We start from the raw sequence: 18132 nt of genomic DNA, 5'->3' as shown, positions 1-18132 counted from the left end.
CTCCAGAAATACCGAAGGCAGAGACTATTTTGCTTCTAAAATCAAACTATTGCTGACACATACTTATCTGCACTACAGTGAGGCAACATTTCTGGAAGAACGACATGTCTAGGAAATAGGATTTGAAAATGTTTTTAGAGTAGTTTATTATGACACTGCTTTTTCCTGTTTCAATTTTTATATGTGCTGTGGTCATTAAATATATAAACTTAGTAATATCTTAATTTTCATCTCATTAACTAGCACTGTTAAGGAAAGAGTTGCATGGAGTAGAATCAAAATTGGTTATTTAGAAAAAAGCCATACAAGAGTTGCATGATCACAAGCTTTTCCCTTAGTGTTTGTTTCTGTTCCAACTCCCGTCTATGCACCTGCAGGTGTACACATCACAGATTCAGGGGGCAGGAAGGACTGAATCTGAGATATGACAAAAAGAAAAGTGGTTATTTACTGTTCCTTCCCCTAGCAGAGGCAAGAGTTACCGACAAGGAAGGAGTTCTCTTCTCAGAACTACCTACCAGAGTGCACCAACTTCAGAGCCAGCGAGAAGATGAAAATCAAACAACAGGAAGAGGGAGGCTGCTGTTTTGCTCCTTGGGGAAGGAAGTATGAGAGCTGTGGGGAGGCAGAGGGCATCTTCAGGGTTTCACCCGTAGCTTTGGAGACAAAGTCTTTCACTGCCTGTCTTGCACCACAACATCAATATTTGAACCCCTTGTACTAGTGATTGGCTAACCTGAAGGGATGATGCCTCAACACACCTGTTCTACAAGGACAACCCAAAAACTTAATGGAAAATAGAGTTAGAAGAAGTGTATTCAGTGCAGAAAATTTTTGGAAATTCATGCAGATTTTTTTCCATAACATGCATTTTCCATTAACTTTGTGAAGATTTCTTACTCAAATTACAGTTATACTTTAAGAATATCCTTTCCTTTTTTTTCCCCCTTGCCTGGAAGCACAAACGTTCTGAAACAGTTTTAGAAATACATGTATAGAGATCTTAGTTTCCTAAATCATTCACCAAACAGAATATACATTTGTGACTTCAAGCAGATGGAGACACCCCCACCCTACCCACCCACTGATGTTGCTTCATCGTGAAGAAAGCCAAGGTGGTGGGAGTTCCAAATTACCACCATCCCTTGCAAGGGTCTCCAAGCTGAGTGCAGCAAGCCAATGAAGCTTCTGACACCTATTTTCCACTTAGATGCCCAATTAGGAGCAGAGGTAAATGAGCATTCAGCCCCCACTCCTCTTCTCCTCCCCCTCTTCCAGCTCCATCTGCCTGGTTTTCTAATGACTTCATGGAGCATGTCACCATGGCATGTAGGTTCCCTGCAGCACAGAGTAGGCGAACATGCATGTTAAGACCAACGCTTCCTGTCCTCAGCTTCTTTCCTCTTCTGCAGACGAAGAACAGTCCCATTGCCTGTGATGCTGGCAAATACGAGAGATAGCACCCAGCCAGACGAGGGGCTGAGCCACCCCTCCTTCCTCTCAAGACCAACACACAGGGAGCCCGCAGCAGCTGTTTGTCCTTCCAACACGGAGGTTCAAATGTACGCTTTCCTTCTTCTTTATGCCTTTTCTTTTGAGGGTATTGCAGTTTTGCATACACTTGTAGGAAATGATATGGAATTAGGCCCACATCATTTGCCTGATTTTCCCCAATCTTATTATATTGCAAGATGGCAATGTAATAACACAACTGGGTTACTGACAGATATGATCCATGGGCATGTGGTGCAGTTTGAAAATCAACCAGTCCCTTTGAAAAACTGACAAATCTACAAGCATGCTTCAGGCTAGACAGAGTCCTATGATGAAATCTTGGGTGTTTAGGAAAAAGGCTGCTTGCCTTGGCTGAGTGGGGTATGGCAGACAGTGGCAAGTCATCCAGTTGTGGGCTCTTGGAAATGATCGCAGGGGCTGAGAAGCCTCTTAGCATTTCGCTTCAGTTTTGGATTCCCCAAAATCAAGATGATAGAGTGTCCAGAGGAGTAACTGCCAGAAATCAAGAGGCACAATAGAAACATGAGGCTTCCTGGTGGGAAAATACAAGAGGAAAGCAGAAGCGCCACTGAGTAATGGCAGAAGTAGAGGATGAAGAAGGACAGGACTGACCACAACGCACTGATGTGGACACTCCGGCCTGGGTCTCTGGTGCCAGCTACAGAGGTTGCCATGTGCCAGGTGTGTCTCGCTAGAGAAAAAATCAAGAGCAGCGAGGCGATAAGGAAGATGAGGAATGGGAATGAGAGCCCGATGATGAGCAGGCAGAAAGACAAAGCAGATGGTTCCTTGATTTGACCTGTTGCATTTTTGGAGGAAAATTTCTGAAGCAATGCTTGGGAAATCACCCATGTGTACTTGCTGTAAATCCCAGAAAAGACGGCCGCGTAGAGCAGGGATTTCGCCACCAGCCACGGGACCATCCCAGATATCCTCCTCTTCAGCCACAAGAAAAGTGGGTGGCGGAAGGTGGTAATCTTGATGCAGTAGAAAACACCAAGCCACGTGGCCAACCAAAGTCCCAGTTTATTAACGAAGAACATAATCACAAAAATATCAAAACTTGCAGGTACTTGTGTCAAGGACAAAACAAGCAGATCAAAATAGAAGAGGAATGATTGCAGACAAATCCTTGAACCTGCCAGGCAGGAAAGCAGAAGATCCAGTGGAGTCAGTTTTCTCTCCTTCACCAAACCAATGATATTTCCCACCAAAATGATTCCGTTTGCAAAAATCCCCAAAAGAAATTGTATCACCGCAAACAGAAGAAACAAAGCTGACTGGGCCTTTGGCATTTTAAGAACTGAAAACTCAGTTACTTTAAAAAATGATGTGCGAATGTTCAGATGGCTTAGGCCATACACTTTGTGCTTTTCCTCAACTGGGTTAGGAGCTTTTTGGGGAAGATGTCTCCAACAATGAAGGTGAAGGGGTGGAAGGTAGCATGCTTTTGCTTATATCACTGCTTCGTCAATTGAGTTCTGAGATAATCAAATAAGAAAGTGATACTCTAGCAAAAATTTGCTTCCTTGTGAGAGTTTTTGCATTTTCCAGGTACATATGAATTTCAAATTCATTACAAGCAAATAGTGGGACCAGACACCTTCAGGTTGCTGGGAGAAGGGTGTGGCCACTAATAATCATCTGAAGCTACTCAGTTCATCACATCTGCACATGTGACTCTATGTGATGCACCGAGCTGTTCCTTTAAAAACAGGTTTCTGTTAAGCGGTTGTCAGGATCGTTCTTGATTCCCCAGTATATCTTTGTAGTTTTACTATTGTCTAATGCTGATTCGAGTCTGTTGTCTATAAGTTACCTGTTATGTTCTTGATAGGTTATACTTCACGTCTGCCTCACACATTCTAGGGAGATGGAAGATTTCTCTGCACACCCCTCCTAAAACTGTTCTGTGCCTCAACTGCTGACATATGCCTTGTTAAAGCTATAAGCCAGTTTGGATTATCCTAAAATCTGCCAAGTTCAGTAAAAATTATGCTTCAATACAATAAACTGCTAAATACTAAAATGAACATAGACATGAGACAGCTGAATAGTATCCTATAGCCATTCTAAGGTGGATAGAAGCTGGTTGTATATAAACTAAAATTGAAATGTCAACGAAGTAGTCACAGGATGTGGTTAAGAACCCGCATTTTCTAACATATCACTCAATACCATGTCAATTAACCCCATAATGTTGTAAACTGTTGTTGATGTTATGTTATGGCTTTTAATTGGTCAGAATGATATTCCGCAAGCTCTGCCTTCAGACCAGAGTTCGTCTCCCCAAGAAACTGTTCAATTGAGCTGGACAACAAGATGCTGGACTCTATGCATGGTACATGCTTGCAATGAGAGAAACAAGACTGGATTTGAACTGTAATACTGCAATAAGGTGGAGCAATCCACCATGGGGGGGGGGGACACGGGGAGGGGTCTGGGGAACATCAGAGCCTATGAAATGATGTCATAAAATGAAATGCAATAAAAAATGCATATAATAAAAAAAGTTTTCTGAAACTACTTCTACAATAACAAACAACCAACAATTTTGAACCCCTAAGTAATAGTTTTCCTATGTGCTTTGGTTGAACACTTCAAGGCCACCTAATATTTAAAATAATCATGTAATAAAATATACCTGACTGAACACAAAGCATCGGAAAGCCTAATGGGAAAGTAATTGGGCTCACAGGGATCTGAGTACACTAGCTTAAACTCCTAAGGAAAAGTGATGCATGACACCATGCAGAGAATCACTCAGCACCACGTGTGGGTTGAGACGTCTCCCCGTGACATTTCTACAACCGTGAGAATTTATGACATGAGCTGGCTGTTCTGGAAGCAAAGTACATGATTCACTCTGCTGCTATAACTGATTATGGACAAGTTAAATTAGCATTTATTAACATGTATACTGCGCCAAGTGTTGTGTTAAACAAGGTTTTGTTAGCTTGGATACTGTTTTTTTTTTTTTGAGGGGGATGTTGTCAAAGGCGTTGTCTTGTGCAATGGAGGACGCCCACTCACTCTTGGTGTTGGTCAACTAGGTGCTCTAAATACGCTCTCTTCCAGGCTGTGATGATCTGAACTGTGGTTGGGCAGAGTCAACTGCCCTGATTGGCAGAGTCGCTTCCTGCTGAGAGCCACTGCCCTGGAGTCTAGGGGACAAATGTAGATAGAACATAGATGTGCTCTCAGATGTTTGGAGATTAAAGGCAGAGTGAGCAATGTGTGTGATGTGAGGTCAACAATATTTGTTCTCCAGGTGGTCACAAGCAGAACATAAACTAAGAGACAATTCACAAACACTGAGGGAAAAAAGCTTTTCTACCATGCCACATGGTCAGATGTGCCCTGCAGATCCCAAAATGACACCCATGTCACGATGGACATGTTGCTTGGACTAAAGTGTCAGGGAAGATATATGGGATGCATCTAATTTGTGGGAAACTGGAAGGGTGGCCACACAAACAGTGTTGTGAGAAACCATCTAGGCTCCATCATCTCCTCTGAGATACACTCTCTGTGCTATGAAGGACTCAGATTCCTCACCGCTTCAGTGAGCGCTGGAGGGGTCAGGCTGAGATGCTCCTCCAGACAGGCAGTCCATAAGTAGCCCCGCCAACACAGACTGGAATTCAAGTACAACAATGGACAGGCATCCACCAATGAAACGCTGATACTTGAAGCTCTCAAAAGAGTAGTTATCACATCTCCCCCAATTTCTCAGCCAAACTTCTGTCGTTGCACCTGTCACTTCTGTTGTGGGCACCTGCCAATGCCCTGGGAGACTCAACTCTGGGTGGGAGGGTGCAGATCTGGGCTTTCTTCTCCTCACCGCCCACCTATTCATTTGATGTGTGGCAAATGGTGGAATTGTTAAGTAGAAAACAAATCAACCATATAAAGGCTTTTATTCCGGAAGAAATGACGAAGATGTAGTATTACAGTCCCTTTGAAAGAGAGCCTTTGTTTTCTAAGCAGCTCCACCCCAGCACCCAGGTCAGACACCAGCATGCAGCCCGTCATGTTCGCTGCGATCTCGCGCTGACATTTATGCATGGAGTCCTAAGTGTTCCTTCTGCAAGGCCTGGGTGCTTTGATATCACCAAAGGAAATATTGAGGGAGGAGATGAAAACAGAAAATGTCCACATGTCGAGTCCAGGATAACAATACACTCTTTCAGCTCTGATGGGAAACTTGGAGCTGAAAGACAGCAATGTTATTCTGGATATGAACTAGCAGAGATAATACACAGGACATGAAAAATTTAGAAAAAATAGTCACATCCAATCCTATTTATCACCCTGCTATTTGTTCTTGAATTCTGGCATTTTGAGGGGGAATTTGTTCTTAGATACTGTATCACAAATTTTCATTAGTTTTGAAAAGATTTCTTTTTTTTTGTTAATTTATTTGGAAGTTGGATAAAGAAAGGAGATTCTATATACTGGCTAGCCCCCACCAAATAGCTACAACAACCAGGTCTGGGGCAGGTTAAAGCCGGGAACCAGGAAATACTTCTGCATATCCCAAGTGTGGGGCAGGGGCCCAAGTACTCAGGCTACCTTCCATGGCTTTCCCAAGCATATTAGCAGGAAACTAACGTGAAGAAGTTCCAAAGTTGAGAAACTAAAATTAAAATTGGCACTCCAATATGGGACACCAGCACTATAGATAGAAGCTTAATCTGCTGAATCACAAATCTTTAAAAAAATTTTTTTTGAGACACAGCCTGATTGGCATATAGAGAGCTTCTGTTAGCTGGTTCAGTCCTGAAATGACTGCAGTCACTGGGGCTGGACCAAACCAAAGCAGAAGTCATGAACTCCTGTCCTCCAGATGTGACAGGAACCTGGCTATTTGAGCCCTCACTACTGCGCCCCAAGGTCTGTGTTAGCAGGAGGAGGGACCTGCATCTGGAGCCAGGTATTGAACCTAGGTACTAGAGTTTGGGATCAAGGAATCTCACATGATGTTTCACCTGCTAGACTTCGTGGCAACCAGCTTAGGGAATAGAGACCGATTCTACACAGAGAACTGGGCTTAGTATAGGATAGTCTTCTGATGTGGAAATTCTGTGAAATACACACTCAGGGAGCTCAAGTTACATTTTGGTGTTGTTAATGAATTTCTGTCACCCTTTAGTGTGCACATACAAAGCCACAGGCAACACGTTTCTGGGCCAAGTGTCACCTGCTCGCCTGACCCTTGTCACCTTCCACTGAAGGATGGCAAGTGCACATTCCTGTGTTTACTAAAGTAACACTTCACTGCACCCCCAGTACCCTGGCAAAGCCTTCCCAGGATGTGTCCACCTGGGATTCCACCACCCCAGCAAAGGCAGCCACCTACAGTAGCCTTGTCCCAGTTACTGAGCGAGGGGAACCTACAGATTTAAATGACCAATAAAACAAAGCAAATAAAGAAAAAGCATCCTTAAAGTAAAGAGTCTTTCTGGGTCCTTCGGTCAGCTTGCTTTGATGAGAAGGAAACATTGAGAATTTAAGGTTCTGAGATGAGAAATGTGCATGTCTGGCCACACCTGTCAGTCAGTGGTTCAGAATGTTGACAGTTTTCCATGAGCAAATGGCTTGGAACGGATGGAACAAGACCCAGAGTGGAGAAATTCACATGATTATTACCCCAAATTACCCTGATTAAATCCCTTCACTCACATTCCTCTGTAAGCAGCAATCATTAGAGGAGACAACAGTAAATGTTCTTGAAGAAACTGACAGGCTGAGAGAGTTGTTTATTGAGATTCAAATCATTTAGCTCCTCTAAAGAAAGTGTGATTTTTTTCACACGCAATGAGATTGACGTTGGCAGGCTTTGCAGCAGGTAGCAGGCTGCCATGCTCCTCTTCCTGTGCCGCACATCAACATTCACTTGGGTCTAAGAGTCATCATGAAAGTGACGGATCATCCTAACGCTTTTCCCAGCTGCATCTTTCCACCTGATTATCAAGCAAACAAGTCTGCTTTAAAACAACATGTGCATATATTCATGTAAGCAAGCGGTTAGTAAGACGGCTCAAATATGAAAGAAACAGACCCAGGGCCAACCAACATTGATGGCCTTTCTCAGCCTTTCCCAGAGTAGAGTTCAATCCTTGCTAAACCTACGTGGAATCTACTCCATTCAAGAATTTACAACATCTTGGTTAAAAAGCACCGGGCTCTTCCTGACAGATCATTCTTCAAATCTATTCTTCTGATTCTCTCCACTTGAATTTGCAGTTGATCCCTTGGACTAAAATTTTTGTCTTTAATATTCAGGTCACCTCCAGATACTTGTCCCTTCTCTTCTTCTATTTATCCAAGTAATATATTTCTGTGCTTTTCTTTATTTCACTCAATATTCTGAAATTTATTTGCATTGCAGCAAACAGAATAGTGGAGTAATGTGACATCTTGAATTTACATTTTACACAGAAAGAACTCAATGTACTTTGCAAATGAGAATCCCTGTTAGTCACAAGGCGCAGGCAGAAGCCAGAGACACCGCACTTGAGCAGTAAGACAAGCTTCCATCCTTACAGTGTTGTCCCCAGCACTAAACTGAACTCTCCACAAATTTCCCAATAACTTCTGACTTCTTTCTTCCTAAACTCTTTCCCTCCTGTCTTCTTTTTAGCCTATCTTTTCTTTCCTTTCTCCTTTCTTCCTCCCTCTAACTTCCTCTCCTTATCCCTCCTTCCCTCCCAACCATCAGTGCATGCTTGCCATGTACATTGCAGACAAGGTACTTTTCTAAGCATGGGACATCCTGCACAAAAGGCTACAGAGTGTCGCCATTTTGGAACGCCACTGTGCTGAGGAAATAAATGAACAGATGATGACAGATGTCATCGCAAGTAGGCAGAAAGAGGCAGCATTTTAGAGTCGTCAGGGGAGACTCCTCCAGAGGGACCTAGATCAGAGATCTGATAAACATTCCAGAGAGAGAGAGAGACAGCGAGAGAGAGAGAAATTTCCCCACCATATCAAAAAGGGCTTGGACAATTCCAAAACAAAAGTCACAGCTCTGCAATACCTGAAGCAGCAAGAACAAGAAGAATGTAAGCAGATGAAGCCAGAGGAGCAGGCACAGCGGAATCACAGAGGACCCTGGGCCACAGGACTGAAGGAGTCTCCTCTTCAATGCTAGGTGTTCATTGCAAAGTATGGGCGAAGGAGAAGCTTTGTCATAATCAGATCTACACTCTGAAACCTTTACTCTGGCTGCTGATGAAAAGGAAGGGTCTTTGTTCTGTGAGAATACTTGGGCAAGAGTGGACGCAGAAAGATTTGAGCTGAGGGCTGGTATAGCAGATGAGGTCAGGGATGTTGTTGGCTGAAATTGGGCGAACGGTAACGGGAAGAAAAGGCTGGGCTTGGAAATCATCAGGAATTCCAGATGGCTTGGTAGTGGTGGATGAGAAAATAAGAGAAATCAAACATTTCTCCTGGTTAAGGGCTGTGCCATTGTTAAAGGATGGACAACTAGAGGAAGGATAAGTCAGAAGATGTGCTGAAGACATATCCTTCCTGGCAGGCAGAATCGCTGCTACACCACGATCGTAACTGTGACACTTGGTGGGAGCCACTGAAGTTGGATGCATGCGTTTGTAATTCTCTAGTGCACAGACAATATTTAAAGTCATGAGATCGGTAACATCATGCAAAGAAAAGATTAACTACCACTGTGAATAAGAAACAGGAGATTTTGTTTATCCATGTCACCCCAAATGTCCCCTGGGATGTTACTGCTACTGGAAAGAAATCCCAAAGAGAGCTGAACAGATGAGTCACACTCGAATACCTGCAAGCAACCTTACCAGCCATGGCGCCCTAATCTCATTATGTATGGCAGATTCTATTTGCTCTTTCATCTAGAAATTTTGTTCCCTTATGCAAAGGAAGATTTGTCTGCAGATTATTTCGGTACCTTATTTGATAATTTGATTATCCAGGTTCTGCTGAATTTATCCAAAAATTGTTAAGCTTTTTATTAAATTTTATATGCACCAGAACAATTTAAATAACATTAGGGATTATCTGTGTTACAGGGGATGGGAAGACATCACAGTGAAAAAATCCAGGGCCAGAGGTTTTGGGGATAAGGGAGCATATTGGCTACTTATCCCCTGCCTTCAATAATGGTAAACAATGAGAAGAGGGTACCAACTTCCCCTCTTCACAACTTCATGGAGTCAGTATTCTCTCCATGTTGAGGATGACTAAACGGAGGTCCTTAGAGGCTAGGAGTCACCTTTGTCACTCAGACACGAAGTAGCACTTTCAGGATGTGGACACCAAGCTGACTTTTACCCTATGGGTACGCTTAACCATGAGGCTCTCCTGCCACCCATGTGCATCTGATGATCCTAACGATTGATATTGGCGGTGCAGGCATATGCCTGCCAAGCACTCCTGCCTGTTTCTCCTCTGACTTTCTTTGGAGGGACCACCTCTCCTCTACTTTTGTTCCTGGTCTCATCTAGGTCCAGCTGCACTGCTATATTCAGGAGGCAGCACAAGACCCAGGTGTGGCCATCAACAAAACCACTCCCCTGAGCTGGGGTGCATCCACTCAGGGATGAACATGAGGCCCAGACTTGTGAAGTAAGAACTAATCTCACATTAGGTGGTCCCCCATAGCTGTTGGCAACTGAGTGGTCAACAGGCAAGAGGGATGGAAACCTGTGTAAGTGTGTGTTCCTCCCAGAGAACAGAAGCACCCAGAAAAGAGACAACAAATCCAGACCTTGCCCAGGACATTTCTGCCCTAGAAGCAACCCTCACTTTCTGCTGGCCTTGATCTTGGGGTGAATCCATGCATTTCTAATTTTTAGCGAAACTGGTTTGAGAGTTTTCCCCCAAATTGTCTGATTCTTGTATCTTCAGTTTCTATAGAAAAGCAAGGATGTGCTTTCTTTTCACATCTAGCAAGTGGAACTGGAGGAATTATCTGCCCAAAGTCTGTCAATTAGACACAAACATAGGGGCCAAACCAATGATCATTAAATTATAATTGAATGTTCTAGCCACTAAATCATTAGAGTGTTCTCAAATACAAAAATACTTCAAAATACAGACAGGGAGCTAAAAGATACTCCTATCTAGATACCAATTTTTTTCTTTACAAAATCCAGGTGTATGTGTATCTGTAGAAAAATTACTGAGAAAAAAATGAATCTAATTCATTTTTGGAGTCCTGCTCTATAAGTTAATTACTTCTTTGCTATCGTATACTTCACCTGACACCTTACATTTGTACCATGCAATAATCAGAGTTTGCAAATCATAAGGTTACCATATGGGCACCCGAATTTTGCTCACTCCAAGGTACACAGAATATCTTTGATACTGAATGGTGATCCTTGGTCCAGAAGCAATACTGTTTTTTATATATATCTCTGCATACATGCAGGTTGCAGTCACTAAATTAGACACATGGAAGAAAAAGATCTATGTGCTCTCTCAAAACCTGTAACATCTTTTCTGTCCTGATCCAATACAAATAGTCTCAGGAACCAAACTGATGTGTCCTGCCTCTTAGAGATGGAGCCATGACTTGGGTATCACCAACGCTGGGAATGCCAACGTTCCCCTGCCTGGGGCCGGCTCTGCTAGCAGCCTTCCACCATTTTGTGAGCTCTTGGGACATCCAGGTGTTCACCTCTAGCTGTCTTCCCAGAGGCCGGGCCCAGGCTTCATGGTTACTCCCTCTGGCAGGTGGAGCTGTGATGGCATCCCTTGCAGTTAGGGACAGATGTGGCTGTGTGGATAAACGCAGGACGCTTCTAAACACAGCAACAAGAGAAAGAAAGGAATAGGGGTTTTCACTTTACAGGAAGGCACTGAGAGCCACGCTTCAGCATTACATACATGTTGTAATGTTCTCCCCCTCCAGGGTATAATACACTATTCTATATTCCCATCTGCTGGGTTTCAACACAGCATGTCCCCTCTGGAACTCCTGTGGAAACTTGAGCTCCAGGGAGACATGGCAGAGACCTCAAGAAGTGGCAGTTGGTAGGAGGGCTCAAGGCCTTTGCCAGGAAGTAAGACTTGTCCCCGGCTTGTTTTGTCCACACCTGGCATCCTGCTTCTCCACCACGTGCGGTTCACTCAGGAGGCCCTTGCCTGACACAGTTATGGCATCTTGGTGCCATGAGATGAGCAAGCTTCTTCCCGCCACGTATGACAGTCTCAGAGGTTCTATTATAGCAGCAGAAACTGAATTTCCACTTTCAGCAGAGTGAAGGATAAAATCTATGCCCAACTTGCAGAGTAGGTCTTGTCGATTCAGATGGGATGGAAATCATGAACTTGAGTGAGTCAATTCAGCAAACTTAATACAGAACCACATTACACCAGATTTGAAGAGGTTGTTGGAGATGACCTGTGCCAACTCTTCACTGTGTATTAAAAGTCAGAGCAGTGTTACAAAAAACACACCCGAGTCAAGGTCAATCTAGAGAAGCATGTTGGCTGGCTGGCACAGCGGCCCCTACTAACCTCCCAAAGCTTCTGGGAGGAGCTGTACACGCACACACACACACACACACACACAGCCCCAACACTGTTAGCTCCATGCTTGGACACACAAGTGTGCAATCGTGGCCAGTGTGGTGCTTCAACAGGCTAATCTTTCAGCTGCAAGCACCAACACCCCATTTGGGTACCGGCTTGTGCCCTGGCTACTCCACTTCTAATCCAGCTTTCTGCTTGTGCCAGAGGATGTCTTGAAGTCCTGCACCCACTGGGGTATCTGTAAGAGGCTCCTGGCTTCAGATCAGCTCAGCTCCAACCCTGGTGGTCATTTGGGGAGTGAATCAGTGATTGAAGATACTTCTCTCTGTAAATCTGCCTTTACAAAAAAAATAAATAAATAAATCTTTTTTAAAGTGTGCAGCACAAGCTTCCTGCTCAGTGCCTGGGCAGCTGGCAGACGCTGTATGGAGTGAACGAGCACCGCACACTTTAATCTGCAACAGTAACATACCAGAGATGCTGAGAGCAAACCTTTCACATAATTTTGTAGTCATTACTACTTTTTATTACATATTTCCAACACCCTGAAAACTCAGATGCATTACATGATAATATAGAAGTTTAATTTTATAAAAATACTTTTTCAATTACTCACAAATCTGAATGGTGTTTTGTCTTAGTTAAGCAGATACCATCAATTTTTTGTAATCTGTTCTCCCTGCCTGGCACAAAGCATAATTGAGATAATAGCAGCTTCTACTGTAGAACTTTGGATAATGTTAGCAATTAAGCAATCAGGTCTTTGTTTTTATCTCGGCTTGTGATGTACCGTAGTGTTTGCAAAGCTTACTTCCTGCAAAGGAGTCTCACAACCATGAACTAAGTACACTTGGCCCTAAAACCAGGAGGAGATCAAAGGCATTTCAGATGTAATTATTGTCAGATATACACAAAATGCATCATTCTTTGATCTAAACCAGAGAAAGCAAACATAGCTGGGGATACACAACATACGGAGGGGGCAAGAGCAGTCCACCACACTATAGAAAAATGTGATCTTAATCACATGGGCTGTAATTGATGCATTGCAAACGTCATGCATTGACCCTGATTAATGGGAAGAGACATGTAGGCCTCGTTTTAATTTCTAACCACTTTAAAAACTGATTTAAGAAAATTGTTCCCAGGTCTTCTTAATTTCAAAAAAAAAATCTACCTTCTCTGAAAGGCGGTGTTCTAGAGGAAGAGAAGGAAACACACACGGAAAGATCTTCCATTCTCTGGTTCACTTCTCACATGGCCACGAAAGCCTGAGCTGGGCCGGCTGAAGCCTGAGCTGGGCCGGCAGGTCCTTCCAGGCCTCCCCGGAGGGCAGCAGGGGTCCAGTCTTGCTCAGGGGCTGGATCAGAAATGGAACAGCCAGGACTCCAACCCATATGGGATGCCAATGCTGCAGGTGCCAGCTCAGCCTCAATACCACTCCCTAGCTTTTTTTTTTTTAAGTTTCTATTTATTTGAGGGAATGAGAGGGGAACACGGAGAGAGAATGAATTGGAAAGGAAGACGGATTCTTCTGGTTTACTCCTTAAATGCCTACAATTCTTGAGGCTGGGCAGGTCAAAAGTTCACAGTCAGGACTTGATCTGTATCTCCCCAATGCGTGAAAGGGACCCAAGTACTAACCATCACCTGCTGTGTCCTCAGATGTGCCTTAGCAGGGAGCTGGATCTGAATAAGAGAAGCCAAGACACAAACCAGGCTCCAAGATGCGGACACAGGCACCCCAGCAGTGGCTTCCACACCACACCAAGCCCGGCCCTCAGGCCAGTTAGTGGTTCCCAATCTGCCAAGCATCAATCCCGCATCCTTTGAGGTCTGCTGGTCTGCTGATGTTTGACGCGATGCATCCTGCCTGACTGGGTAAGGAGCCCAAGGCACTGAGCCAAGGCTCCTGAAGCCTGAGGGACTTGACACAGTTGCTCCCAAGCAGACACAGGGGCCTCATACATCAGCTAAGTTTTCAGTGTCCCCACACTTGCTAGCACTGCGGAACAGAAGCCAGGATGTAATGGCACATCCTTTGTAAAGCGGGTCCTGCAAAGAAAAGAGCTCAGTTGCTCGTGGCATCTTGCATTTTTCTTTGCTAGGAAGTCGCATCAAGACATGGACAGAGTCCACCTATCAGCCTTTGCTCATCACCAGCCAGTGGCATCTTGAACCTGTTTGGATTTCAAGTCAGACTCACTCCTGGCAAGGCCACACGCTCAGGCAGATGGAAGGGGCAGGGCCAGCACCCAGGCCTCCTTGAAGCAGTTCTGTCCAACTTCTCCCATCTGGAAATTTCCTCTTCCTGCAGCTCTTTGCTAAATCAGGTTTCACACTCTTTGATCTGGCAGTTCTTTGAGTGAGCTTCATCTGAAGTCTACAATTTCCTGTTTTTACAAAACAGCTAGAAATATTTGCTCAATTCCAAGGGTCAAAGCAAAAAAAACTGACCTGCCCAGAAGAGTACAGGGACTATCCTTCAACAAAACAGCCTCAAGGAGACAGCAGGCACCCTGTGCTTCATTTCCCACCCAGCTCCTTGGCACTCGAAGTGTCTGTGTGTCCACTGGGCACACATCAGGCAGCTGCGTGGAATTCACGTGCGCCTCCTGCAGCGTGCGGGAGCAGTACAAGGACTCCAAGGTCCTTGCATCTCTTCAAAGAGCCAATTGCAACTGCGTCTGAAATACCTTTCCTGCCACTGTTCCAGGGGGAGGGAGAGAGGCACAGCCCGCAGCAAGAACCTCGAGCATTTGCAAAGAGGGCTACAGATATTTGCTGGCTCAAATTGTCTGACCTCATTGTAGTTCCTCAGGAAGACTCTAGCTACGTTTTACCTTTCCAGAATACACCTGCAAGGTGCCTTTCCCACCACCTCTCTGGAGTATAACTTCTCACATTTTCTTTCCCCCCAATCTCCTTTAATGCAATCAAAAATCACCAATAGCACACCCAGGACAAGTGTTTATCTTAAACGTGGATTTTTAAATGAAATTTAAATATGCCCAGGCATGCTCTATCAAGTCGTTCTGCACCATCCAAATGTGTATTAAAAGTGGAATCGCATTTACATTTGTTTTGTGTTTTTTATTTAAGAGGTCAAAATGTGCAAACTGCATCCACTATTGTCAAAACTTTCAAGCAGGAAAAACTGTCTTACGTCAGAGGCACAACCAAAACAGTGGCCAGTACCCTTTGCTCCCGAAAGAGGTTTTCAGAGGCTCCATTCTTCTTAAAATAAGAGGCATTTATTTCTTATCTAAGACAGAGAATACTTAACAAATGTGTCTGTTTGTTTTAAACTAGGTATAATGACCTGCATATAAATATGCAATTAAAAAGCAAACCTAATTATAAGCAGTGCGCAGACCAAATGGAGAAAGTTATTCAGTCTGCAATTGGCCTTGACAATGTTATATGAAAAATAAAATTAGTCAGTGATAGAGGAATAAAAGAGTTTTTATGATTTCTAGGAAGCAGTTTCAAAGACAGCCAACTCTTGCTCAAGATCTACAAATAAGTACGACAGTAAAAGAATGTCTGTGTTCTAAGTTAAGATGACAGGAACAATAAATCTGTTCTAACACTGCTTAGGAATTATCTTCAACACATGCTAGACTATTTTATGGCTGCTCCACCAAAGAAACTTTTTCCATATTAAAGAAATTAGTTTTTCTCAATATCGGCATCTGATTGAACATCTCAAAGCACTGAATCCAAGTTGGAAGGAAAAATGAGGTGCCTTCTCCAGGGAACACTGGCCATGCTGCTGGAGGGATCCACTTCCACAGCCAACCTCAGCCTTCCCCTGGAGCCACGGATGCATCACCCTCGGGCTACACAGCCCTCAGCTCTGATTTCACACTGGGCCCTGGTGGGTGCAATGCCCCAATGCCCAAGCTGGAGCAGGTGTGCCCACCACTCTGTGTGTGATGCTTGAAGTCTAACCCACTGGAACCCTCCTTTTCCACACCTGGGAGATTTGGATCTTCCCCTAAGTCATATGTCTGTTCAGATGTTATTCATGCCAAAGCCCTCAGCTGACCGCCCTGCCCTGCGTCACCAACACTGTCCCATCAACCTCCAACAGGCTCCTCTTTCATTGGTGCTGACGAATCTTCCTTATTATCAGTCCCTGTTCTGAGAGTAACAAATTCCCACAGGACACGGGGCACTGTTATTTACAGACAGAACCTCAATAAACAGTGCTTGGTACACAAGAGGTGAAAACAAAGTTTTTTGGGGCGAACATGTAAATAAAAGGCTATACTACAAGTATGTTTTCTCACAGGTGACATTGCCCAGTGGTTTCATTAGAGAACACAGTTCTTGTGATAGGTATTACTTTGACACTTGGGGAATATCAAGATTTCTTCTCTGTGCTTCTGATGAACTCACAGTACACTGGAATGTTGAAACAAATATAAATGGAAACAGTAGGCACCATCCATCTTCAAATCCTATCGAAAGGATGCTCCATAGATGGTCCACCTGCTCACCCACAGGAAGGATGTCACCAGCTTCAGGTGTACAAGGGATTTCAAATGTAATGTATTCTACATGAACCGTTGCAAGGCCCCTTGCACAGCACAGAATCAATGCCCAATGTGTTCGTTAAATCCGACACGAATCTGTGCTGGCACTTCAGCAATGGGTGCATAATTACTCTAATGGATAGATATCTGCACAGAGAGGAATAAGAAACCCAAGCTTGTCACAGACATGCGAACTAGGAACAGGCAACACACGCTAGGAACAAGCGTCTCCAGCAGAAAATCGAGGCACACCTCAATAACGTGAACCAAGAAAAATACAGGGAAGTAAGGATTTTCATCCTAAGTATTTTATTGGTAAGATAAGCAGATTTAAAGGAGCAATCTGTAATGGATTTTAAAGGTTTCACTTTTTTGAAAGATTACAGCTCCTACCCCAGTTTCTCTGAAGAGCTGTGGGATAGCAGCGAGCAGTGCAGGTAAGTACACATCTCAGGGCATCACAGTGACTGTGCGGGTGGAGTGCCTCAGTGTACAGCCACCACGGAAGACTTAAGAACAGAAAGTTGTCCTGGGGCCAAAGGCTGACAGAAGGCTCCTGGGAGGCAGTGCTGTGAACCCTACCCCATCTGTGAACCTGAGCTGGTCCTAGCTCACACTCATCCCAACAGTCACGGCCAGTCCCTTCGGGTGCCAGTGCACAGTCTAGCAGGAGAGAAACCATCCCCTATCTGAGGACCTGCATGCAGTTCCTGACTCCAGTTTCCTGCTAACTGGCACCCTGGCAGGCAGAGGTGATGGCTCGTGGGACATGGTTCCTTCCACCTGTGTGGGAGACCTGGCTGGACTTGCCAGTTCTCGGCGCTAGCATCTGCCCAGCTCTAACAGCCCTCGCCATTGTGGACGTTCAGAGAATCCAGGGATAACAAGCCTTCCTTTTTCTTTCTCTGTAACCCTGGCATTCAAATTAATAAAATTTAAAAATTGAATTTAAAAAAGAGTTCTTCCCCCTGCCTCTCCATCTCCCTCTCTATCTCCTCCTATTTTGTTTCTCTGCCTCATAAAAATAGTCACTGTTCCCCTGAACATCAGGAGGGAATTTAGATGTTTGCTGCCGAAGCAGTACATTTTATTTCTTGCTTCTAAATCTTTTAAAATTATTGTTTCATTTATTCACTTACTTAAACAGATACAGTTGGAGGTCTTCCCCGCACTGGTGTATTTGCCACACACCTGGAACAGCTAGAGATGGACCCAGTCCGAAATCAGGAATCTAGGATTCACTCCAGGTCTCTCATCTGGGTGGGAGGGATGCAAGCCACTAAACCTTCCCCTGCTGCCCCAAGGCTGCTCATCAGCAGGAAGTGGACACAGACCCTGGCAAAGCAGTGGTCTGCCTGCTGTACCCAAGGCCCACACTTAAGTCCTGCACGTTCAGGTCTGCCAATGGACGGGCTGAAACGGCAATAATGATATTCTTATGACTGCATATTGTTATGTTAGGAGATGGGATGTAAAACCTATGTTTATCCAGTCAGACATCCATGCACACCAGGATTTCTTGGCCTTTTGGCTGTTGTAAATAATG

General features: G+C 44.3%; 1 protein-coding gene across 1 annotated transcript; it reads right to left on the bottom strand.

Annotated features, from left to right (window-relative positions):
• Positions 1 to 1895: 1895 nt before the first annotated feature.
• Positions 1896 to 2810, bottom strand: TAS2R1 (taste 2 receptor member 1). Its single transcript, XM_004583747.2, has one exon. It carries the CDS (start codon positions 2808 to 2810, stop codon positions 1896 to 1898), a length of 915 nt encoding a protein of 304 aa, XP_004583804.2.
• Positions 2811 to 18132: the final 15322 nt, after the last annotated feature.

Source organism: Ochotona princeps, chromosome 23, assembly GCF_030435755.1.
Source record: "Ochotona princeps isolate mOchPri1 chromosome 23, mOchPri1.hap1, whole genome shotgun sequence".
Classification (NCBI taxonomy): Eukaryota; Metazoa; Chordata; class Mammalia; order Lagomorpha; family Ochotonidae; genus Ochotona; species Ochotona princeps.
Note: the sequence above shows the minus strand (reverse complement) of the source record. Positions and strands in the feature narration are given on the sequence as shown.